Source organism: Staurois parvus, unplaced genomic scaffold (genome assembly GCF_062004578.1).
Source record: "Staurois parvus isolate SC_StPar_1 unplaced genomic scaffold, SC_StPar_1.0 ptg000014l, whole genome shotgun sequence".
NCBI classification, from domain to species: Eukaryota; Metazoa; Chordata; class Amphibia; order Anura; family Ranidae; genus Staurois; species Staurois parvus.
In genome coordinates this window covers 17,658,501-17,684,693 of record NW_028317810.1, presented here as the reverse complement: position 1 = coordinate 17,684,693, position 26,193 = coordinate 17,658,501, and the positions used below count along the sequence as shown (strand labels likewise).

Sequence of the window (26,193 nt, the reverse complement as noted above, 5' to 3'; positions counted from 1 at the left end):
ACTTCTTACTTCTGCTTGCCAAGAAGAGTTTCCCCACCAAGTACTAAGTCATGTTTTGCTTGGGGATCAAATACTTATTTTGCTCACTGAACTGCAAACTCAATTTATAACATTTGTATCATGGTTATTCTGGATTTTTGGTTGATATTTTGTCTCTATCATTTAAAAAACACCTATGATAAAAATTATAAACCCTTTGTTTCTTTGTAAGTGGGTAAACTTACAAAATCTGCAGGGGATAAATTCATTATTTTCCCCACTGTAAGTCTTCAGAGCTGGTCATATTATGTAAGTCTTCAGAGCTAATCAAAAAAGCTCTATAAATATAATACTTATATTTAGTATTTGGAGATTTATCCATACTGCAGGCTCCATTTCCACACTCTATAAAGACAGTCTTTTGCCATGTCTTAGAATGTTGAGTTAGTCAAAAGAGTGGAGTCATTCATGTGGCCATAGCTGCATGAAGTGATGATTTGCTGAAGTTTATCAGCACCAGAATAGTGTTCTACAGGTGCCTAGTGACAGCTGCATTGTGACAAAGCACAGACAGTAACCACATTTTTTAACTGAATACAAATGTGTCTGAGATCCTTCCTGCACTGCACATTGTCTTGCTGCTGCGTAGTTTACCAAAAGCTTTGACTCTCTTCCTGCCTGGGATTTTTCCTGTGAAGACTTCAGTCAGTTTATTATACAGGGACATCTATTTTCTCTTTGCCTTGGAAATACACTACTCAAAAAAATTAAAGGAACACTTTAAAAACACATCAGATCTCAATGAGGAAAAATATCATGCTGGATATCTGTACTGATTTGGACTGGGTGATGTGTTACGAATGTAAGGATGCCCCATCATTTGATGAAAATGATGAACCTACAGAAGAGTGAATTCAAAGACACCCCGAAAATCAAAATGAAAAAATGATGTGGCAGACTAGTCCATTTTGCTAAAATTTCATTGCAGCAACTCAGAATGGTACTCAGTAGTTGGTATGGCCCCCACGTGCTTGTATGCAACCCTTACAATATCAGGGCATGCTTCTAATGGCATGACAGATGGTGTCCTAGGGTATTTCCTCCTAGATCTGGACCAGGGCATCACTGAGCTCCTGGACAGTCTGAGGTGCAACCTGGCGGTGTCAGATGGACCAAAACATGATATCCGCAAGGTATTCTATTGGATTTAGGTCAGGCGAGCGTGAGGGCCATTCAGTGTATCAAGTCCTTCATCCTCCAGGAACTGCCTGTATACTCTCACCACATAAGGCCTGGCATTGTTGTGCACCAGGAAGAACCCAGGACCCACTGCACCAGTAGAGGGTCTGACAATGGATCCAAGGATTTCATCCTGAGACATAATGGCAGTCAGGGTACCTCCACAGACCAGCATAGCCATTTTGGTGGTGGGTCAGTGGTGAACAATGTTACAGGCAAGATAACACCCTCCACGGCTTCTCCAGACCCTTTCACGTCTGTCACATGTGCTCAAGGTGAACCTGCTCCCATCTGAAAAGCACAGTTGGCAGACCTACCAATTCTGGTTTTAATGGCAAATGCCAATCGAGTTCTATGGTGCTGGGCAATGCGCACAGGGACCACTAGAGGATGTTGGGCCCTCAGGCCACCCTTACTAAGTCTTTTTCTGATTGTTTGGTCAGAGACATTCACACCAGTGGCCTGCTAGAGGTCATTTTATAGGGCTCTGGCAGTGCTCATCCTGTTCTTACTAGCACAACGGAGCAGGTACCAGTCCTGCTGATGGGTTAAGGACCTTCTATGACCCTGTCCAGCTCTGCTAGAGTAACTGCCAGTCTCCTGGAATCTCCTCCATGCTCTTGAGACTGTGCTGGGAGACACAGCAAACCTTCTGGTAATGTCACGTATTGATGTGCCATCCTGGATGAGTTGGACTGCCTGTGCAACCTCTGTAGGGTCCAGGTGTCGCCTCATGCTGCCAGTAGTGACACTGACCCTAGCCAAATGCAAAACTAGTGAAAAACAGTCAGAAAAGATGAGTAGGGCAAAAAATGTCAGTGGCCTCCACCTGTAACACCATTCCTGTTTTGGGGGTTGTCTTATTGTTGCCCATCTAGGTCACCTGTTGTTAATTTCATTAACCCCAAAGCAGCTGAAACTGATTAACAAACCCCTTTGCTACTTAACTGACCAGATCAATATCCCAGGAGTTTAATTGACTTGATGCTATAAACTAAAAAGTGTTCCTTTAATTTGTTTGAGCAATGTATATATAAATTACAAAAACAAAAGAAACTGACTTTTCTCTTAGTGTTGTTTTGTAACCACAGTCCAAAAATGATCAATAAACAATAGTAGTAATATGTACAGTGCTGAGTAACGTTGGTAAACCATAGTACATTGTGTGTGGGCACCTACAATTACAAAAAACAGCAATTCCTGAGTGGAGCCTTTACTCAACCAGCAAGTGCGCAAAATTATGTGATCAGATTGTAATACAAAGCCATAGCAATCTACCGCATGAATAGCTAACTGCTACAGAACCTGGATTTTGTTGGAGTGCTACACAGTGACCTCATCGTTTTTGATGTTTATCTCTTATGGCCCATATAGCACATATGTGCGGTGACAAAGAGGGTCTGTTTTAGCTCTCTCACACTGCACATATGCGTCCATGGATGGCAGAGATTTCTCTGCTGAGAACACACTGGTTTTGTACTCCAGGCAAAGATGGCTATTATTCTGTACTAATAATATGAGTCCAGCGGGACCAGCACTCAATCATGTGACCACTGTGGCAGTCAATCACAGTGGTCATATGCTTGGCCAAGGGCCTGTAGGCAGAACAGACAGCGAGCTGAAATATGAATTTGAGAGAATATAGTGGCCTTCACGTCAAGATGGTGGCACCTGGGAATTCTTCCCTCTCTTTCCGAGTCTGGCTGGCAGGGTGGTTTGTGTTTACACAGGGAAGGTATCTCAGTGTGCCCCCCCATCCTTGCCAGGAGTTTTAGCAAGCTGATGCAACTGTTCTGCTGCCTCTCAGGTCTTGTCAGTGGACTTGCTAAGCAGTAGAGTGCCTGTGGTGTGGTGCTTTGAGGCTGTTGCGTCCAGGCGTTTGTTTCAGGTCGTGGAGGACCAAAGAAACCGTTGTACCATGTGTATTTGAGACAGGAAGGATCTGGGGGTGAGCCTCAGCTCACGTCCATGGGATAGGATTGCTATGGGAAAAGAATTGCTAAAGGCACACATGCAGGAGCTCTGAGAAGCATGCCTCTTCATTTTCCCTACTCAGCCATGCCCCTACTCTTTGAAAAGAACTTGATGCAGTTTGAAGAAACTCCTTGAAATCAGCAACACAGATCCATTGATTCAGTTGACTCTGAGGCTGTTTGCATGAGCTGTAACATAAGTATTTCTTCTTTGCATAGAATATTATAATAAAGCTTACATTTTATTTCAGATGTGAATTGGGGTTCTTCAACACAAGCTTTGACCTATCTGAATGCACTACAACACACCGTCCGACTGGCAGGTGTGGAAGACCATGTGAAAAACTTCAGGTAAAAAACAAAGTAGTCTGGATGGTACATGTCTCCTGCTGCAAATGTACAGGTGTTCACACTTGTGCACTTATTCAGTAATCCAGTGCAGAAACCAGTATCAAGCAATCAGCAGGTTGGCATGAACCTAATATTTAATATATAATATTTTGTTTTTAGAAAATTCTTATTGCAGACATTTGCAATAGAATATTTTTTTGGCAATCTGCAATTTCTAGCAAGCTTCTAGCTAAACAACACAGTAGTTAGTTGCATACAGCCTGACAATTCTATTTTTTATTCCATTAGGCCACAGTGTCTTGTTATGACTGGTGCACCAAATTCACGGCCAGCTCTTCTTCACTTAGTTCATGCCTTTACAAAGAATGTTGGCTTGATGATCTGTGGACATGTGCATATGGTAAGATGTACCTATATGTTCTTTCATTTCTTGTTTGTATATTTTGTTATAATACGACCTGTTTTTTGTCTTTAGTAAGTGCACTGGTCTGGAGCTCTCCAGTTTCATACCTGATTTAACTTCTGCAATTTTTTTTCCTGCATGTACCTTTTATATAATGTAAGATTTTAAATGCTTTTTTATTAATATTTCTTTCTTTTGGTTTTCCTTTGAACAGGGTCCTCGTAGGCAAGCACTAAAGGAAATGCTTACAGATCAAGCTAGATATCAGCGATGGCTTATTAAACAAAAAACCAAAGCCTTCTATTCTCCAGTGCATGCTGAAGACTTGAGGGATGGAGCCCAATATCTCATGCAGGTAAAACCATTATCCAACTCTCTTTACTATTCCTTGAAAATAACCATAATTCCTAGAAATGGGCTTCTAATCTGTTTACACACATATACCTAATGTATGACTTCGGGCTTAGACGTAGATAAAGTGAGATGCATGGGTTCCGAAGCACAAAGCCATGTTCTGATTGTGCAGACTCCTTTAAACACAAGTATAGAGAGCAAGAATTGTACATTTATTTTGCATTTCCCTTGGCTTTAGTGGCAGCATAAAGTTCTCTTCCTGGGCAGCAGACTGCAGAGACAGACCATTGCTTTTTATGTGAGATAGCACAGAGCAGCGCTTATGCAGGAGTGTGATTTCTCCTGCCTTGTGGACCATTGAAAAGGAGTGCTGTGTTCAACCAATGGAAGATAAAGTGCATTGCGTCTTATGCATTTCCACATTGAAGGTCTCCACTGGTGCAAAAAAGCTTTTAATATAATCTATTTCTACAAATACATTGGGGGCACTTTACTAAGACTGGAGCTGCAAGAATCTAGAGCAGTTGTGCATAGCAACCAATCAGCTTTTAGTTTTCAGTGTTCCTTTGCCAAGCCAAGTCCACCTTTTGCGGAAATATAATAAATGCAAATATATTTGAGGGAGAAAATAATTACATTTTATTTTATTTAATTTTTTTTTGCATAGGAGCCTGCCAAGAATTGCATCGGTGTTCAGTGGGTTGCAGGTGTAATGCCAGGGCTTCTTCAAACTCTTCCTCCAACCCTATGTTTGTACCAAGGTACAGACTTTCAGTTTTATAGCTGGAGGAGGTGTCAATGGACTACGAGTGTGGTGCTTACCACCCTTGTGTTCTATTGAGAACTACAAGTCCGTTTGCCTCGATTTCAGAAGGGACTTGTTCATTCAATCAGGTGAATGATGCTGCTATGCGGGTAACCCCACACAACCATGTCAATTTCTAAAGCAACAGCTTCTGAGGAGGAGAAAAACCCCTTCATGCTGACACAGGATAACTCTAAATATGAGTGTAACATAGTGCTAAGTGTAATTGGCCTTTAACTGAACAAGTTGATGCTAAACGCTGATTGCTTACTATGCATGGCTGCTTCATATGCTGACTGCTTCAGTTTTGGCAACTTCCTCTGTTGTTGTTTAGAGGTATTATTTAAAGTTTTCCGTCTATTTATCTGTTTCAGCTTACAGATACCCTCTTACCGCTTATTGTCTGTTTACAGTTGTAAAGCCATGCAGAAAAAGTCTCATGGTTTCAGATAGGTCTTTTTTAGGACTATAGCAACATCTTAAATTAGGTTTAGGATTACGTTTGTGGTTAATGTTTGGGATGTACATGTTATATACATATACACACTCAAGGTTTTAATATAATTATGTGGAAAACATGGAAATTCCTTTGGCCACTTTGCCTCTGGTGTTGAAGGTGTTAAGTATTTATTATATAGGTCTACCCAGACCTTGTGCATAGGATTTTGAAAATACACAATATAGTCTCTTGATCCGAAATATAATAGTTGCAGGCTGCTCTTGCAGCTTGGCTTAAAGCCCAATTGTACCTTTCTTTTCACTTTAAATCGTTAAATAGTTAGTTTGGGGTAAGCTGGTCAAAACAAACTATTTCCTTTTCTAATTATTACAGCTGCTGTCAACATCATATAAACTGTACGTAGCATCAGCTACATACATTTTGCAGCTCTTTTTTCCAGCAGCAGTACGGGAACTTACCATCTGCTGTCGTAACAAAATTGAGTCATGCATATTTTTATCAATGAATGCAAGGCTTCCTCTGAGTGGCTGAGGTGGAGATTGTGATGTTATCTGCCTGCCTCTCCACCTCGACCATTCAAAGGAAACCTTGTATTCATTGATAAAAATACAAGGGTCCTTGTGAATGGCTGAGTAGTACCCAGCCCAACTTGATTTTGTTCTAGCACTAGATGGGAAATACCTGTACTGCTGCTGGAGCACTATGCTGTAAACTGTATGTAACTAATGCTACATACAGTTTACATGGCATTAATAGCACCCGCAGCAATTAGTAAGGGTAATAGTCCATTTGGGCCAGCCTTGCCCAAACAAACTATTTCAATTGAAAGAAAAGCTGGAGGTAGGATTAAAGGAGTTTGATAAATGGCTTTCACCAGAGTTGGGTAAGGTAAATGTGCTTCAAACTACTGACTAAACCATTTACTGTCTCTTTGAACTATAGGCTGCTGGGTTAGGACGTATGAGACCAAATACTCTTGTTGTTGGCTTCAAGAAAAATTGGCTTCAGTGTGATATGAAAGAAGTGGAGACCTACATTAACCTGCTGCAGTGAGTACAGGCAAAGCAGTTGTCTTCAGTGACCATAGAATGAGCTTTTTCTGGATATGATCATTTGGAGAAAATGTTATTATGCTTTTTAATGTAAGCTGTTTGTCTTTGAATTTAATGTGTGTGTCATCAAGAGCAAAGCACATCTAAGTACATATAGGGTCCATGTACACTGGGCCTAAGAAAAGCACCAGTTCTTTTGGCAGAAAAAAAAATATAGAGTGTATGTGTTCAATCATTTAAGAGCATTTAGAAGCATTTAGTGTTTTTTTTTCTGCCAGAAAACGTCTCTCAAAAAATGCAAACCAGAAGAGGTTTTTTTCTGCTTCTAAATGCTGAGCTTAAAATATGCCTCTGAACGTCTTAATGTGCAGGGACACATAGGATAACATTGAGCTGTTTCTACAGGCAAAACACAAAACTCCTGTACAAGCAGCAATTTTTTAAACTGGTGTGCATGGACTCTGAAGCCATACATAAACAGAGGAACCTGAAAGGGACATTAGGGATATAACTTGAATTTTGTTAAAAAGTAAATGATTCCTTGCATATAAACTGTATACATTGCAAGGATTATAGCAAGTATTTTTAAAGCTTTATTCCAGTTATAAAGAAATTCATGCTTGCCATATCATGCTCACCTTTTTGTGCTCCTTCTCACGCTAAACACAGAACTCCTGCTCTGTGTTTTCATTAGAGATTAGAAGGCTGGTACAAGAGCTTTGCGAGCTGAGGTGCCCAGAGTTCCACTTGAATGATTTTGGTGCTTCTTCATTTTGAGAATGATTTGCTCTACAGTGCCTGCAGCTATAGAGGACAGTGAAGGCTTGCTTATTTACTGTATGTTTAAAATATGGAAATACTTGACTGTTCATAGCCTGACCACAGGTTCACTTTAAAGGATAAGTTCACCTTCTGGGAAAAAATAATAAGTGCACAAATTTTTGCTGGGAAAAAAATGTGCATTTATTTATTTTTTCCCTAAGGAGCCTGGAAAGCATTGCACCCTTGGTGAGTGGACAAGTGCAGACAAGCCCTGCAAATGAACAAGGCCACTCATCAGCAAACTCGCAGTTCATTTAGAAATTCAAGCTGTCAGCTGCAATGGCTGTCTGTAGTTGTAGTTCATGCAGTCACAGAAAACTGTGAACGAATGACATGGTCGTGTGGGGGAGCCCTGCATGGCCGTGCTGCTTTTGAATTGTGTGAGCTGGTGCACGAAGAAGATCCCTCACCCGCTGTCACAATGAATAATGGGTGTAAAATGTGACATAAGGTGAACTTAGCCTTTACACTTTTAGTGCTATAGTGCAAAAGAACATATTTAAAATCTTTCCAAAGACTTTCACACACTTTCAGGTGTGGAATAGTGTTAGAAGATATGTCACTGAAAATGATTACTGTTGCAGAGGATACCTGCAATCAGATATTTAGCTACTCTCTTCTGGTAAAGCAATGAGGTAATAACACAAAAAGGAACTTAGATTTCTGGGTAAGATATGTACTCATACATCATACAGACTGCCAATTCGTTATTACAGTACAAGAAAGCAACGTTTTTGGTGTTGTCAGTTTTAGAAAATTGCAGCAGCTGCAGATTGCAATTAAAGATAATTTTTAATAACATGTAACCTGCAAAAGGGACTTTGCAGCAAATATAGTATACCTATTTAACAAAGTTTCACAGGGCCATTTTTTTTTAAAAGCTGAACTCCAGGCAATCAACAAAATGCGCAGATCAATACATGTATTCATCCTAGTTTATCTGCTAAACAATTTTATATTTCTCTCTATCCAATGCCAGAGTGTAGAGCCAGCCAGGAGACTTGGTTTTTCTTTACTGACCCAGCCTGTGACTGGACAAGGAAGAATCAGCAGACTGATGGATTTTTCTCTGTTACTTTGCTCTCTCTTAATATCAGAATGTTCCTTGTCACCATATTTGCATGCAGTTCACCTTATTGGCTGCTTGTGCTGCTCTTCCTTCTCACAGCCTGAGCTCTACTGTACCCCCCATACAGTAAAAGGCTCATACCAAGTCAAATTCAGGTACTTGTACTAGTTGCTGTTAGAAAATATGCTTAAAGTACAACTATAGGCAAAACTTTTTTTTTCCTTTTTTTTTTAATTTTGGATAGAGTAGAGTGGAATTAGAACACCTAAGGTTTTTATTGTTGTCTGTGCTGTTAGGGAGACTTACCCTGTTTTTTTTGTACTATTTACCATTATCATTAAAGGTAGAAGAAAATCCCAAATTTTGTGCTGCTCCCAGAAAAGTAGTAGATGGGAAACCTTCCAAAGAAGGCACTAGTTTTGGTGACCTGGGAGTCCCCTAGGGATTCTCTTAATTTGCAAGGATTTCCTCTCACTTCTTGTTTTGGCAATGGGACAGGAAGTGAAGTGAAGGGAAATCTACTCAATGGGGCACAGATGGCAAAAAAATAAACTGACAGGGGTTATGGCCTTCCCTTGCTCTAGCCAAAATGAAAAAAAAAAAAGTTTTGCCTGTAGTTCTACTTTAAAGCCCAACTCCTAGAAAATGTAAAACGCCACTCTTGCAGTCTGTGAACAAATTCCCTTCTTAACTAAAGTCAAATGATACTGATTTAACGTTTATGAAATAAAACCAAGTCTGTTTACCTTCTTTTGTGCTCAGACCTTAACGGACTCTTGTTAGGCCTATGGGCAGAGGGATGTAAACGGATGGGTGGCCGTTTACATCTGACTACCTCAGATCTATCACATTCAGCTCTGAATAGACAGAAAAGGACACAGACCTTTCCTATGTTTATTTTTTTCCGGCACAAACTGGTGCATCCATTTACATCTTTTTCCGGCACAAACTGGTGCATCCATTTACATCTGATTACCTCTGAGTCAGTTCAGATGTAAACAGACGCATGTCCATTCACATTCGCCTGACCATAGACTTCCACAGATCTTCTGTTCAGATCCACCTGAAAAACTGACAGGTAGACCTGATTGAATGGCCATATAAAAAGGCCCAAAGCTTCTGTGTAACTATTGTGCTTTGCTGCTTGAGTTTGACCTAACATAGACTACTTATTTTAAGACCACATTTAAATTCAAATTTCGTCTAATGCACATGACACATCAAGGCTTTCTTGCCTCCTATTGTTTTCTGTATGTTTAATATTTATAATAAAAGATTTAGTTTTGTTTTTACACCTTCGCCATTTGCCTTTAGCTAAAAAATACAGAAAATCCTGTATCAGCAGTAATTCTGGCTATATGATTACAGTACCCCATCGTTGTAGGTTGAAAGAAGGGCGGGTGCCCTATGTTTCTTGTGACTCTGCAATGTGTTGTGCCAGATGTGAGAAGGCTTTTTCAGCTGCATGCTCCCTCTGCTGAGTAATGTGATTTTGATTTATGACATTGCTCTCAGTTGCTTTCAGTAAAGAAAACAAACAACAACAAGGAATACAGTATTTGTGTGGGGGACAGACAGGCGCAGCAGCCGAGGCAAGCAGCACACATACAAGTCTTTCAGTTAGATAATTACAGACATTTACTGTTTCAAAATATTCATCTTTCCCTGAATCAAGTCTTGCCTGGGTTATGCTAGATTTTCACAGCTGGAACACGCTGCGGATAATGCATTTATTTACAGAAAATTGTATATTTTGCATATTGCAAAATTCTCTGCACATTTGACTTAATCTTGACTTGGAAGCTGTTAAATTTAAATTTTTATAGCTTGCGGTGAATTCGCATGTGGAAACAGTAGTAATTCTTTTATGGAAATAGCAGGAACATTATATTGTTCGTTCCAGACTGATTACAACTTGTCTTGTTATAGCACGGTATTCTTTTCCTTCGTTTCAATAATATTGCATCTTTAAAAACGTATAAAGTAAATTGCTAAAATCCGAAGACTCTGCTTTGATCAGTAGCAAGCATTGTGTAAAATTCTGCTGCCACAATTGCTAATAAAAGTGAAAAATCTGTTTAAAGGGAGACTATAACTGTTTTGAAAAGAAGTGTAAATCTGTGCCTGAGCTTAGTATTCATAAAAAATCATAACAGCTGCACTCAACTGATATTATGGTACAAATATTAAACCTCTCCACATAAAGATGTGTTGAGCTAACCCTTTTGTATTTCAATGGTTTTTATTAATAACAATTAACACAGGAGCAACAAATCACGCCCATACAGGGGCTATCAATTGCACATAAAAGAAGTAGAAAATTAAAGAAATCAGTGCTCTAACACCAGCAGGGCAAAAGAGAGCTAACCCTTTTAAGTCAGTTAACAATGCATCAAATAAAGTACATCAGTCAAACACATGAGTTCATAAGTTCTTAGACACAGAAATCCTCATAAACAAAAAAGTGACAATGCAAGCCCATATACTGTCCCAAAAAGAACAAACTATGTGCTTTCTCCCAGATCCAGTGCTCCGTCACCATCAAAACCAATGGCTGCTTGCCAGATATTTAGATCCTTAAATCTAGAAGTTCTGATAGTGCTCATATGATATCCACAGATATCCGATAATCATGCATATATGCTCCAAATAATATTACACATGCATAAAGAAGGTACTCCACAGTGTAACCACTAAAACTCCCATGTTTATTAGATAAAAGAAGGGTACTCACATATTCACAGCTATACACAAGCAAACAGAGAGACTGCACTACTCTGGTGCTAGCAGATGTTGCCCCTTGAAGAGGTCCTTTGCAAAGAAATGTGTCCCTTGAAGACATCCTCTGCGGCAAAGCGCATAGGGATCTGATGCACTCTGATGTTCTTGAAGATACCCCCTGTGACGAAACAAGTAGTGCGGAGCCAGCGGTGATGTCATCAAACCCTCTCTTGTTGGAGTTGTGTGGGTCTCTCTGTTTGCTTTTGTATAGCTGTGAGTACTCTTCTTTTATTATTATTATTATTATTATACAGGATTTATATAGCGCCAACAGTTTGCTCAGCGCTTTACAATATAACAGGAGACAATACAGCAACAATACAGTTCAATACAAGAGGGATTTGAGGACCCTGCTCCTTGGAGCTTACAATCTAGGAGGGAGGGGCTAGTGGTACAAAAGGTAGTTACTGTGGGGGATGGACTGGTTGGAAGAATAGAAGATTCCAGTATTAGCTGAAGGCAGGATAGGCTTCCCTGAAGAGATAGGTTTTCAGTAATCGCCTAAAAGTGAGCAGAGTAGGCGATAGTCTGATAAATTGGGGTAGAGAGTTCCAGAGGATGGGGGAGCCTCTGGAGAAGTCCTAGAGATGAGCATGGGAGGAGAAGACAAGGGAGATAGAGAGTAGGAGGTCTTGCGAGGAGCGGAGAGTACGGTTAGGGTGATTTTTAGAGACAAGATCGGTGATGTAATTTGGGGCAGAGTTATAAATGGCTTTATACATTATTGTTAGTGTTTTGAATTTTATCTGTTGGCCAATAGGAAGCCAGTGGAGGGATTGGCAGAGAGGGGTGGCTGATACAGAACAGTTAGTAAGGTGGATCAGTCTGGCAGCAGCATTCATGATAGACTGAAGGGGGGATAGCCTGCGATGAGGTAAGTCAATGAGGAGGGAGTTACAATAGTCAAGGCGAGATATAACAAGGGAGTGGATAAGTTGCTTAGTGGTTTCCAAGGTTAGGAACGGGCGTATCTTGGAGATGTTGCAGAGGTGAAGTCTACAAGATTTGGAGAGTGATTGGATTTGGGGCTGAAAGGACAGGTGGGATTCTAGGATTACACCTAGTACCCTGGCATGAGGGGAGGGACTGATGATTGTGTTGTTGATTGATGGAGAAGTCAGGGGAGGGGGCACGGGCTGGGGGGAATTCTAAGAGCTCAGTTTTGGAAAGATTGAGATTGAGGAAATGGAGTGACATCCATGCCGATATGTCACTTAGTAGGTTAGTAATGCGAGAGGAGACTGAAGGGGTGAGGTGAGGGGTAGAAAGATAGATTTGTGTGTCATCAGCATAGAGATGGTACTTAAAGCCATGCAAGTTTATCAAGTTACCAAGGGAGAAGGTGTAGATGGAGAAGAGAAGGGGTCCAAGGACAGACCCTTGAGGGACCCCTACAGAAAGAGGGAGTGAAGAGGAGGAGGCAGCGTTATAGGTAACACTGAAGGAGTGCTGCGATATGTAGGAGGAGAACCAGGAGAGAGCAGAGTCTCTGAGGCTAAGAGAGTGGAGTTTTTTGAGAAGGAGAGGATGGTCAACCATATCAAAAGCCGCAGAAAGGTCAAGTAGTAAGAGTATGGAGTAGTGGCCATTGGTTTTAGCAGTTAGTAGATCATTAGGGAGTTTTAGTAGGGCAGTTTCAGTGGAGTGTAGTGAGCGAAAGCCAGACTGTAGAGGGTCAAGAAGGTTGTTGTCGGTGAGGTGGGAGTTCAGGCGATTGTAGACTAAGTGTTCTAGGAGTTTAGAGGTAAATGGCAGCAGGGAGATGGGTCTTAAGTTGTTCAGGTTGGTGGGGTCCAGGGAGGGCTTTTTAAGTATGTGAGTGATGTGCGCATGCTTTAGAGGGGAGGGGAAGGCACCGTTAGAGAGGGAGAGATTGAAGATGTGAGTGAGGGAGCATAGGATGGAAGAAGAGGGTGACCGTAGTAGTTGTGAGGGGACAGGATCCAGGGGGCAGGTAGTGAGACGGGCTTCTGAGAAAACCTTAGTGACCTCTTCGGTAGTAGCAAGGTGCCCCTACGAATTGTGTCAATCTTGTTTTTGAAATGATTTGCAATCTTGTGAGTAGTGAGTGAGGTACTGGGTGGAGGTGGAGAAAGTAAAGAGTTAAAAGTAGAGAAGAGACGACGAGGACTATCTAATAAACACTGAGATTTAGGGGTTACACTATGGAGTTCCTTCTTTATTCCTTGCATTTTTAATATTATTGAGAGAATGTTTACCTGACTGCGGGAAGGGAGAGATTGATCATTACTGCTGGAGCTTTCTGTTGATATCATATGAGCACTAGCAGACCTCCTAGATTTAGGGGCCTAACTATTTGGTAAGCAGCCATTGGTTTTGATGGTGGCGGCTTACTGGATTTATCCATCTGGGAATAAGCACGCAGTTTGTTCCTTTTGAGTTGGACTCATGACACTTTTTTGCTTATGAAGATTTCTGTCTAAGCACTTATGGACTCACTTGTTTGAGTGATGCACTTTATTCGATGCATTAACTGATTTAAGGGGACAGTACAACACATCTTTAGGTATAACTGTTTGGATTAATGTTTGTTTTGTTTTTTTTAAGTATATAGGTTAATTTGTTTTATGCCTGTTTGTTTTTTGTGTTTTTTTTTTTAAATAAACTTTTATTGTAAAATAAGAATTTAATACAGAACAATGCGTTCTCAGATGGGTTAGTTAAAAGATAAGTATAGCCAAAGCTTTCTCTCTTCTGGGTCACAAGACTTCACTTACGTTTGCTCTCCTGTGACCCAAATCAACATCATAGAGCCGCTCCGGGCCCTGGAAGGATCCTGTCCATATTGTCAGGATCCACCCAGCTGTCTGATTGACACATCTACTGCCCAGCGCTCCAGTGAGTGCTGGAGGAATAGAGCAGAGAGCAGTGACTGACAGTCGCTGCTTTCTGCTTTGAGAATTCCAGGAACTGAGCGGTCAGTGGTCATGTGACCACTCAGTTTCTTGGTCTTAGAGCTGTCGTAGGACAGCCACAGCATCACACCCATGCTGCAGAATTGAGGTGACTATGTATGTTTGTTTTTTACCCGTACTTCTCCTTTAAGGAACGTTCCAATGATGTCTCACACTAAAGTTGGCCATACATGGATCAGTTATTTTCAATCAACCAGCAGGCAGATCAAAAAAACTGAATGGTTTCCCCTATCCACACAAGCAAGGTGGATGAAGGAATCGTCACTGCTGTACTATTGTATTCTGACAGCAGGGGCTCCTCTGCTATCAGAATACTCTGATCAGTCGGCTGCATCGCTGATCGAACAAAAATTTTCCAACAAGCCCATTTGTGAGAAGTCACTCTAATGATCACCTTCTCACAACTGGAAACAGCCATACATGGATTGAAATTTCGATCCATCTATGGCAAGTGTAATGTATTAAATATGTACAAGACCGCTTTATATTCCTTATAAATATTAGCCCCACTGTATTGTAAGATATACAGTAGGTGATACCTCAGCTTGGTGTAATATAACTTTTCTGTTTATTCATTTAAGTTATGCTGTAATAGTGACCATATAACACTTTTCTTTTTCCAGTGATGCTTTTGACTACCAGTATGGTGTAGTTGTCATCCGACTGAGAGAAGGGTTAGATATTTCACATCTTCAGGGACAAGGTAATTGGGTCTTAAGCATATAAAACTGCAGTAATAAAATTGAATATGCAAACTGTTTTATCAAAACATACTGGAACTGTAAAAGCAAATATTCACACCAATATATGCTTGTTTTTGGGGGGTTTTTAAAGCAAGTAAGAGAGATGATGAAGCTACATTTACAATGGGATTGTCTGGTGTCTTTTTTTTTTTTATTACTTTTATTACTGCCTTTTAATTGTAATGGAAACCTAAAAGATTCTACTCTACATTATTTGCTAAAGGCTGACCCCTACTTTTTCCCTGTTATGGCTTCTCATTCAGTAGGTATTCTATTGCTGGCCATACACTTGTAGATATTTGTTCAAAAACGCTTGTTTTCGGAACATTCATTCGATTTTCTCAACAGGTTAACAGGGCTGATTCAATAATCTCTTTCATGCAGAGTTAGCAAAAAGTTTTTTAAATCTAATAGTAACAAATGAATTTCCAATATCCCAGCCCCCAAAAATTTGTGTTATGCGCATGCACTTGACAAAGAATCAGATTGTCAGTCGGAAAGCGAGACATTTTCATGGTACTTAAATTAAAAATTGCTTGAAATTTGTTGTCAATGAAAGCATCATCAAATGCTCAGATGGACATTTTTGATTTTTTTTTTATAGGTATAGCGAAGGTAGAAAAATGCAAAATTTCAAAGTGAGAAAATCAGAATATTACAATAGACCCCATTCACTAAGCTGACCTCTAATATACAAGATGCAATTATCTGGTACAACCTGTTAAGTAATCATCATTCATCAGTTTACAGGAGTCAGAACAATTCCGCAGTAGGTTATTTTTCTGCATAAAGGGTAATACACAATTTATACATTGCTGTTTGCCTAGGCATGACTATGGCCTACCACCTGCTATCCCACTGTTTAGTTAGACATCCTCAGTGGCCAGTTAGTGCAGTCATGCCCCAGTTACAAGTTGAAACTAAATCAGAGAGGCACAGAAGAGCCTTTCCTATATAAAATAAAATAATAAGAAAGTAACAGCAGCCATCTTGTGGTGTCTACTGTTATGCAGTCTTTAAAAGTGAAGTACAGACTCGTTTTATTTTGTAATTGTGCATTTCAAGAGTTAAAGCCTTTTATCTAAATAAATATATTTTTTAATGTTCCTATTGAATCATGGTTCATCCAATCATGAGAAACAGTTATATATATCCTCTTGCTGTTAATGGCTGATAGCTATATTAAAAGAATGACACTGCAAATATAATTTCAGCTAGAGGGGAATTTCAGCTGTCTGTTCCCCTAGCTGACAGTTGCCGTTGGTAATTAGAACTACCAGTACTTAATGGCTTTTAATGATTTATTCTGCCCACAGATACATTTTTTTTTAACTAGCTTACTATAGAAAAGTACTTAATAAACCAGTAGGGATCAGTAACACTTTCCAGTGAGCAACGCAACTTGTAGTGACAAGAATATCATCAAGGACATGAAGACATGCCAGAGCGAGGTGTGACAGGACAAGCTATTATTACAGGGATTTCTCCACCCCTTACACAGGACATTGTACGGCAGGAAATGGGGGCCAGAAAAGCTGAGAGCTCCTAATTATATGGGCAGAGTAAAGTTAGTTGACAATTTTACTAACTGATAAAGCACTTTGTAAACATTGCCTTCTGTCTCCTATAAGCGGTGTGGATTTTTTGATAATAGAAGGCATGTATGACGTAGCACAGATGTGCATCCACCCTTTTTTTTTTGCTGCAAGCTTGCATTCCTTTGTAAGCACTACATAGTATTCTCTATTCAATTTTAAAAGTAGCATGTAATGACAGAATATGGAGGTTACCATTACTGACCTCTTCTCAACATGCTTATCTTGTTGATCCAATAGCTTTGATGTTTTCTGAGACCTGCTGATCTGCAAAATATACACTGTATTGCCAAAAGCATTGGGACACCCCTCCAAATCATTGGATTCAGGTGTTCCAATCACCTCCATGGCCACTCACACCTAGGCATGCAGACTGCTTCTACAAACATCTGTGAAAGAATGGGTCACTGTTACCACTGTTAGTGGTAATATAAAAAAGTGGAAGCAACTGGGAACAACAGGAACTCAGCCACAAAGTGGTAGGTCACTTAAAATGAGTGGGATCCGTGCATGCTGAAGCGCACAGTGCACAGAAGTCACCGACTGTCTACAGTGTCAATAGCTAAAGATCTCCAAACTTTGTATGCCCTTCATATCAGCACAACAGTGTTTGGAGAGCTTCATGGAATGGGTTTCCATGGCCGAGCAGCTGCATCCAAGCGTTACATCACCAAGTGTAATGCAAGTGTCGGATGCAGTTGTGTAAAGCACGCCACCACTGGACTCTAGAGCAGTGCAGATGTGTTCTCTGGAGTGAAAATACACACTTCTTGGTCTGGTAATCCGATGGACATGTTTGGCGATTGCCAGGAGAACTGTACTTGCCTGAGTGCATTGTGCCAAGTGTAAAGTTTGGTAGAGGAGAGGATTATGATGTGGGGTTGGTTTTCAGGAGTTGGGCTTGTCCCCTTAGTTCTAGTGAAGGGAACTCTTAAGGCATCATGCTCCCAACTTTGTGGGAAGAGCTTGGAGATGGCCCCTTCCTGTTCCAACATGACCGTGTACCAGTGCGCAAAGCAAGGTCCATAAAGACATTGATAAGCGTGTTTGGAGTGGAGGAACTTGACTGGCCTGAGTCCTGACCTCAACCCGATAGAACACCTTTGCAATGAAATAGAGGGGAGACTGCGGGTCAGGCCTACTCCTCCGACATCAGTGCCTGACCTCACAAATGCCCTTCTGGAAGAATGGTCAAACGTTCCCATAGGCACACTTCTAAACCTTGTGGACAGCCTTCCCAGAAAAGTTGAAGCTGTTATAGCTGCAAAGGGTGGGCCAACTCAATATTGAACCCTAAAGAATAAGACTGGGATGCCATTAAAGTTCATGTGCGTGTAAAGGCAGGCGTCCCAATACTTTTGGCAATATAGTGTATGTAAGTCAGGATCCTGAGTTCACTTTCTAATATACAATCTTTTACCAGGGCAGTGACTAAAAGTATCAAAGCCAGATACCTAGAACTCTAAGTATGTAGTCAGCATCCATATTTCCATCAGTTCAGGTTTGCTTTAAAGTGGAAGAAGCCTAACTATAACTGTTCTTAGAAATGTTTTCTCCCCTCTTCTCTTGCATATTCTGCCTAGCCTATAAAATAAAAAATATGTGCCTGTACTTGTATTTAATCCGTACTGGTTCGATCATAGTCCCGCAGCTCCAGCTCCCCTATGTCAGTGGCTGCTGCAGGGAAGAGGAGGACGCGCCAACAACAGCTGAACTGTGGGATCCTATAGTGACATCACGGATCCCAGGATTCACAGTTGTTGTGAAATGCGCCCTTATTCAAAGCTACAGGATCACATGACCAGACCAGTGTGGATTGAAAAAGGAGTAAGTACACAGGTCATTTTCTATACAAGTTAGGCAGGATAGGTAGGAGGGAACATTTTTAACAATAGTTATAATTAGGGTTTTCTTCTGCTTTGAAAGAGCAGCTTCACATAAAAGTACCGTATTTTCCGGCGTATAAGACGACTTTTCAACCCCTGAAAATCTTCTGAAAAGTCGGGGGTCGTCTTATACGCCGGTGCAAGCCGGGTGTCAGGGCGGCACTTTTTCGAGCCCCCTCCTCCTCCAACGGACACTAAGTACAGGGGTGGGCAGAGGGGCTGCTGTACCTTACCTGGCTCCGGTCCCACGACGATCCGGTCCAGGAAGCGGGGCTGCTCCTTCTTTCAGTTCGGCCGCTCGGCTCCGCCTCCTCACCGGTGATTGGGCGCCAGCACTGGAAAGGCACACAGGCAACCAATCACCGGCGAGGAGGCGGAGCCGAGCGGCCCCGCGAAAATCAAGCGGCCGAACTGGAAGAAGGAGCAGCCGCTCCTCTCCCCCACTGACACCAACGATGAGGCACTATTCCTCCGCCACACTGACACCAACGATGAGTCACTGTTCTCCCCACTGATACCAATGATGGGGCACTATTCTCCCCACTGACACCAATGATGGGGCACTATTCCTCCCCCACTGACACCAATGATGGGGCACTATTCCTCCCACTGATACCAATGATGGGGCACTATTCCTCCCACTGATACCAATGATGGGGCACTATTTTCCCCACTGATACCAATGATGGGGCACTATTCCTCCCACTGACGCCAACGATGGGGCACTATTCTCCCCCCCACTGACACTAACGATGGGGCACTATTCCTCCTCCCCACTGACACCAATGATGGGGCACTATTCTCCCCACTGACACCAATGATAGGGCACTATTCTCCCCACTGACACCAATGATGGGGCACTATTCTCCCCACTGACACCAATGATGGGGCACTATTCCCCCCACTGACACCAATGATGGGGCACTATTCCCCCCACTGATACCAATGATGGGGCGCAATTCCTCCCACTGACACCAATGATGGGGTGCTATTCCTCCCACTGACACCAATGATGGGGTGCTATTCCTCCCACTGACACCAATGATGGGGTGCTATTCCTCCAACTGACACCAATGATGGGCCGCTATTCCTCCCACTGACACCAATGATGGAGCGCTATTCCTCCCACTGACACCAATGATGGGACACTATTCCTCCCACTGACACTAATGATGGGACACTATTCCTCCCACTGACACCAATGATGGGGCACGATTCTTCCCACTGACACCAATGATGGGGCCCTATTCCTCCCACTGACTAATGATGGGGCACTATTCCTCCCACTGACTAATGATGGGGCACTATTCCTCACACACTGACACTAATGATGGGGCACCATCATTGGTGTTAGTGGGAGGAATAGTGCCCCATCATTGGTGTCAGTGGATGAAATAGTGCCCCATCATTGGTGTCAGTGGGAGGAGTAGTGCCTCATCATTGGTGTCAGTGGGAGGAATAGCACCCCATCATTGGAATACCATACTGAAATAGCATACCATATTGAAATCAAATCTGATGTTTTTTCATTTTTATTTGGTGTGCATTGGAAGAGGGGTAGTCTTATATGGCGAGTATAGCTCAAACCCTATATTTTAACAGGAAAAGTAGGGGGTCGTCTTATACGCCCAGTCGTCTTATACGCCGGAAAATACGGTAATCTCCTGTGCAACACGAAAATTCTGTCATTTTAAGTGATTTGAAGATGCATATATTCATATTTCAGCGTAACCTGGAATCTGCAGGCCAAGCATTCTCAAGTTTGGATCATTGCCCTCTGTAGTTCACTAGTTTAAAGTAGAATTCCAAAAAGCAATAATGCTATTTACTATGTGCTAAAATCCACGCTAGCACACTGCTATGCTCTTTGCTACATATGCGCAACATATATGCCCTTTATCTTGTAACTGCTGTTTTCAGTCTTACTGTCAGTGCGCTACTGGTATATTCCTGGATCATAACTGACTATAAAAAAATAAATGGCTGTAGATCTCTAGATTCCCCTTCCTCCTCCTACAGGACTATTGTGATTGGACTGTGCCTTTAGTGGCTTACAACAGGAAGGCAGCCTCATGACTGCCTACTCACTTTACAAAATAATGGTTCCCCTAAAACTTTTATTCAGTTTGCACTCCTGTAATTTTGGTGAACTCACATCTTCAGCTTCATCTTCTCTAAATTTCTTTACAAACCCAATCCTGTTGATAATCAAAAATGTATATCTGATATGTAAAATCCTAACACCAAAATGAGCCAATCAGACCCCTTTCATTTCTGTTTTTAGAGTTATGTGGCACTTTCCCTTTCATTCTGTGGAATCAGCTCCCACTGCAACCCTTTACAACAGCTGCAGCTCTGACTTATTTATAGATAAAATGAGACTATAGGAAATACTCATATCTGGCAAGCCGTGCCATTGTTTTCTTTTAAAGTGTATGTTTAATGGGTGTAATGTAAGGCATGTAAGGTTCTTTCTAATTTACTATCCTGTGATGTACTGGGGGCATGTCTTTTACAGGAGAAATTGCTTCTAGTACTGTATTTGACTGGTTTACAGGGAGATATTGGAAGTCATACAGCATTGCCTTTGCCAAGAATAGGGTAGTCTGCATTGTCACTGTTGAAAGTTTTATGTCCCCCCCAAGGGAAATTCAGCATTACTTTTCGCTGTTTTGAAAATGTTTGGGATAAAGCTGCAATACACTTAGATGCCATTTAAAGGATTCACTTCTGGTGATCATGTTAAATTCATTGGAAGTTGTACTATGGTTCACAATTACATCTATAGCATACCCTGGCAGAATCAATAAAATTATAGTTGTCTAAGTTTTAGGATTTCTCTAAGTATCTGTTTCAGCCAGCACTAAGCAAGTCATGTCAGACAGACTTTAACCGTGTACCTTTTTAGGTTTGGTTTTCCTAGCAATCCGCTATACCAATATCAGGGGTCAATGCAGTTCCCACAATGCTCTTCTTCTGGGTCACATGACCTTTGGCCATGGACAGAACTAAAAACTGTTGTTTTTAGTTGTTCTAACCCCTCACCCCTCTCCACTCTAAACTAAACTAAAGAAACCCTGTCGCTAACATAAAAAAAAATTGAAGGTAAAAGCACAGGAAACCAACTTTAAATGCTTATTTGTAGTATTTTTCTTTTTCATTTACATTTGTTCACTTGCAGTTTGCCTTTGAATTTGCTAGTAAATTTGAGTGAGTTCCCTAGCACAACCCCCTCTCCTCTCACATCATAGTCCTCTCCTGTAACCTTCTGTGTAGCTGCTGGGTAGGAATGAAGAAAAAAACCTACAGAATGATGACTGCTCTGAGTCTGCTGGGCTTGCTGATATCACATTTAAGATGTCAGTGCCCAGCAGCAGTCTACAGAGGCTTTTACAGGTACATAACATGTATAAAAAAAAGTTTTATTTGCTCTCTCCTAAACAGATTTACCCTGCTTTCCTGTTCTGGGAACGGGATAGGGAGTGGTGAGAATATCCCCAACTGGGATGCACTTACAAAAACAAAAAAGAGAATAAAAATGACAATTTCCAACCCTTAGACACTCAGATTACCCAGTCCAGCTGTATATATTCAGTATTTTTCATTATTTTAATGTTACACTTTTTGATAAAAGCAGCTTACCGATTATTTAGATTGGTACTGTAAATGTATGATAACTTTCTTCCATGGGAAAAATGTAGATGCCTTTCTTTACTAATCAGTCTAATTCATGGTTCAGATGAAAGGAATTTCCTGAAGTTCAGTGTCTGTTTTCAAACTCCATAGGCTTAGTCCAATTTTTCTCAGACCATTTAATATTACCCACTGGTACATAGAAGTGCTAGCACACATCTCCACCTACAGATTATATCATAAAATCTCTATCCTCTCAGACTTTAGTAATATTTTAAAATGTGTTCAGTTTATAAACTAGTTAAAGAAGCATTACTTTTATCAATGTGTTCGGTTCCCCAGGGGGCAAAGTACCGTTTGTTCCAGCTTTCTAGATGCTGTTTAAGGCTAGTTTTTTAAACTAATGTATCAAAGCTTGACTGCAGGTTCTCACTCACTTTAGTCTAACTTTGTGTAAAGGGTGATAAAGCGTTACACTTTCAGCATTTTCATACTTGCAGCATCCTCTCTTTTTTCTGTCCTAGATGCATTTTGTCATTGAAGTTATAATTACTACTAATCTGTTAGCTTGTCCGAGTGGAAGTTAAATGATCAATAGTACCTAATCAATAGCTGCCCAAGCCTATCGATGTCAAATTGCCTTCAGAATCCAGTGGCCCAGATTCCAAACTCCATGTTAGATGGTTAACAATGTGACTTCTCACCCACAACTTATTATTATTATACAGTGTTTATATAGCGCCAAAGGGTTTTCTCAGCGCTGTACATTAGCGTGGGGGATAGATAATGAGACAAAACAGTACAATACAATACACGAGGGGTTCGAGGGCCCTGCTCTTTCAAGCTTACAATCTAGGAGGGAGGGGATAGTGGTACAGGAGGAAGTGGCTGTGGGGGATGGAGTGGTAAGAGGAGTGGAGGAGATTGGTTGTTAGGTGAGGGTGGGGTAGGCTTCCCTGAAGAGATGGGTTTTCAGGGTGCGCCTGAAGGTGAGGAGGGTAGGTGACAGTCTGATGGATTCCAGAGGATGGGGGAAGTCCTGGAGAAGTCCTGCAGTCGGGCTTGGGAGGAGGAGACCAGGGAGCTAGAGAGTAGGTGGTCTTGTGAGGAGCGAAGGGCACGGGTAGGGTGGTATTTGGGTATCAGGTCAGTGAGGTAGTTTGGGGCAGCGTTGTGAATGGCTTTGTTTGTCAGAGTTAGTAATTTGAATTTAATGCGTTGGGCAATCGGGAGCCAGTGAAGGGACTGGCAGAGGGGGGTGGCAGATATGGAGCGGTTGGTGAGGTGGATGAGTCTAGCCGCTGAGTTCAGGATAGACTGGAGTGGGGATAGCATTTGTTTGGGTAGGCCAGTGAGAAGGGAGTTGCAGTAGTCCAGGCGTGAGATAATGAGGGAGTGTACGAGTTGTTTAGTAGTGTCTTGGGTGAGGAACGTACGTATCTTGGAGATGTTGCGGAGGTGGAGCCTGCATGACTTTGATAGTGATTGGACATGAGGTTGGAAGGAAAGGTTTGAGTCCAGGGTGACACCCAGGGCTTTGGCGTGTGGGGTGGGATTGATGGTGGCGTTGCTAGTTGTGATAGTGAGGATGGGGGGCGGGGCGCGGGCTGGGGGGAAAACTAGGAGCTCGGTTTTGGACAGGTTTAACTTGAGGAAATGGAGCGACATCCAGTCTGATGCGGGCAGATAGAGAGGGGGTGAGGTGAGGAGTGGAGAGGTAAATTTGTGTGTCGTCGGCATAGAGGTGATAGTTGAAGCCGTGGGAGTGTATCAGTTTGCCAAGGGTGGAGTTGTAAATGGAGAAGAGGAGGGGTCCGAGGACAGAGCCTTGGGGGACTCCAACAGAGAGGGGGAGGTGGCATTCTAGGTAACGCTGAAGGAGCGTTGGGATAGGTAGGATGAGAGCCAGGAGAGAGCAGCGTCCCTGATGCCAAAGGAGTGTAGTTTAGTAAGGAGGAGGGGGTGGTCGACGGTGTCGAAGGCCGCGGAGAGGTCGAGGAGCAGGAGGACTGAGTAGTGGCCATTAGCTTTGGCGGTTAGCAGGTCGTTAGTGATTTTAAGTAGGGCGGTTTCGGTGGAGTGTAGGGGACGGAAGCCAGACTGTAGTGGATCAAGGAGGTTGTTAACAGTGAGGTGGGCGCTTAGGTGATTGTAGGCTAAGCGCTCAAGGAGCTTGGAAGTGATTGGCAGCAGGGAGATGGGTATAAGGTTGTTTAGGTCAGTGGGGTCAAGGCGTTTTTGAGTATGGGGGTGATGTGTGTGTGCTTTAGGGGGGAGGGGAATGCACCAGTAGAGAGGGAGAGATTGAAGATGTGGGTGAGGGAGCGAATGATGGAGAAGGGGGGTGACTGGAGGAGTTGTGAGGGGATATGGTCCAGGGGGCAAGTGGTGAGGCGGGCTTTAGTGAATACCTTAGTGACCTCCTCAGTGGTAGCAGGGCTGAAGGAGTGGAGTGTTGGGGAGGTTATAATGTGCAGGGCGTTAGGTATGGTGGGGGGCAGTGTGGTTTTGAGGAGGGGAGAGTTGAGGGGGTGATGGAGGGAGGGAGGCTAGGTGGAGAGGTAGATTGCGAATTGACAATGTCCTTATGGATTGTGTCAATCTTGTTTTGGAAATGGTTGGCAATCTCGTAGGCGGTGAGTGAGGTACTGAGTGGAGGTGGGGGGGAGAGAGCAGGGATTTGAAAGTGGAGAAGAGCCGGCGAGGACAGGGCGGAGAGGGTGTTGATGAGGGTTACGAAATATGCTTGCTCGGCGGCGTGGAGGGAGGTGGTGTAGGTGAGGAAGGCGGATTTGTAGAGGGAGAATGCTCGAGGGGATCTGGTTTTGCGCAATAATCGTTCCAGCGCGAGACTGCGTCGTTTGAGACATTTTGTATGGTCGTTCTGCCGGGGTTGAAGCGGTTGGGGTCTGATGTTACGCGTGTTTAGGGGTGCCAGGAAGTCTACGGCAGCTGACAGTGAGTCGTTGTACGCAGTAGTGGCCAGGTCAGGGCATGTCAGTGGAAGGATACTGTCGTACAGGCGGTCAGCTGCCGAGTGGAGATTGTCCGGGTTCAGGTTGCGGAGGTTATGGCTGGTGATGGTTTCACGCTTTGGGGGGGGTTAGGGGAGGGAGAGATGGAAAACGTGAGGAGGTGGTGGTCAGAGAGGGGGAAGGGTGTGTTAGTGAAGTTGTGGAGGGTGCAGAGGTGGGAGAAAATGAGGTCCAGGGTGTTCCCATCAGTGTGGGTGGAGGACTGTGTGAGCGCGAAAGAGGTTAGGAGGAGGAGTTGGGAAGTAGCCGGGTTGTTGACGTTGATGGGGATATTGAAATCCCCGAGGATGATGGTCGGTAGCTCAGAGGAGAGGAAGAAGGGAGGCCAGGCGGCAAAGTCGTCCAGGAAGAGGGATACGGATCCAGGAGGCCGATAGATCACTGCAATCCTCAGGGGGGTGGGAGTGAAAAGCCGGATGCAGTGGGCCTCGAAGGAGGAGAAGGCTAGGGAGGGGGGGTTAGGGAGGACCTGGAAGGTGCTCAGTGGTGACAGGAGCATGCCGACTCCACCGCCTCTGCGACCACTTGGTCTGGGTGAGTGGGTCCAGACGAGGCCTCCAAAAGTGAGTGCTGCAGGGGAGGTGGAGTCAGTGGCTTGGATCCAGGTTTCGGTGACCGCTAGTAAGTTGAGGGAGTGGGAGACAAAGAGGTCATGGATGGCGGTGAGCTTGTTGCAAACCGAATGGCGTTCAGGAGTGCAACCGAGAGAGGAGGGGTGGATGCGGGGAGGAGAGGGACGGGTATGAGGTTGAGGGGGTTGCAGCGGCTGGCGGGAGCAGGAGGGTTCCTAGAGGGGGAGTGGGGAGGTGGGGGGCCAGGGTTCAAGGAGATGTCACCGGCGGTTAGGAGAAGGGTGAGGAAGGTGGCATGGGAACGGGATGTGCAGGAGCGTGTGGATCTGTTAGTGGTGGCGTGTGGGTCGGCGGGAGAGTGGAGTATTAGGAGGAGGTGGTGAGAGCCGTAGTGGGGATAAGGAAGAAGTGAAGGAGCAATGTAGAGCTGTTTTGGGGGAGTAGGGGGGTAGAGGGAGGCAATTTTGGGAATGGAGGAGAGGAATACGAGGAGGAGGAGTGCAGG

The 26,193-nt window shown here is 43.0% G+C and overlaps 1 protein-coding gene across 2 annotated transcripts in view; it reads left to right on the top strand.

Moving 5' to 3' along the window:
- SLC12A2 (solute carrier family 12 member 2) overlaps positions 1–26,193 on the top strand; it is a 189,107-nt gene that overhangs the window by 126,035 nt on the left and 36,879 nt on the right. For both annotated transcript variants that reach the window (XM_089677757.1, XM_089677750.1), the window contains exons 16-20: positions 3,443–3,542; positions 3,831–3,942; positions 4,160–4,300; positions 6,507–6,613; positions 14,848–14,927. In XM_089677757.1, the coding sequence (XP_089533883.1) occupies positions 3,443–3,542; positions 3,831–3,942; positions 4,160–4,300; positions 6,507–6,613; positions 14,848–14,927 (540 nt within the window). The remainder of the gene's footprint in view (positions 1–3,442; positions 3,543–3,830; positions 3,943–4,159; positions 4,301–6,506; positions 6,614–14,847; positions 14,928–26,193) is intronic.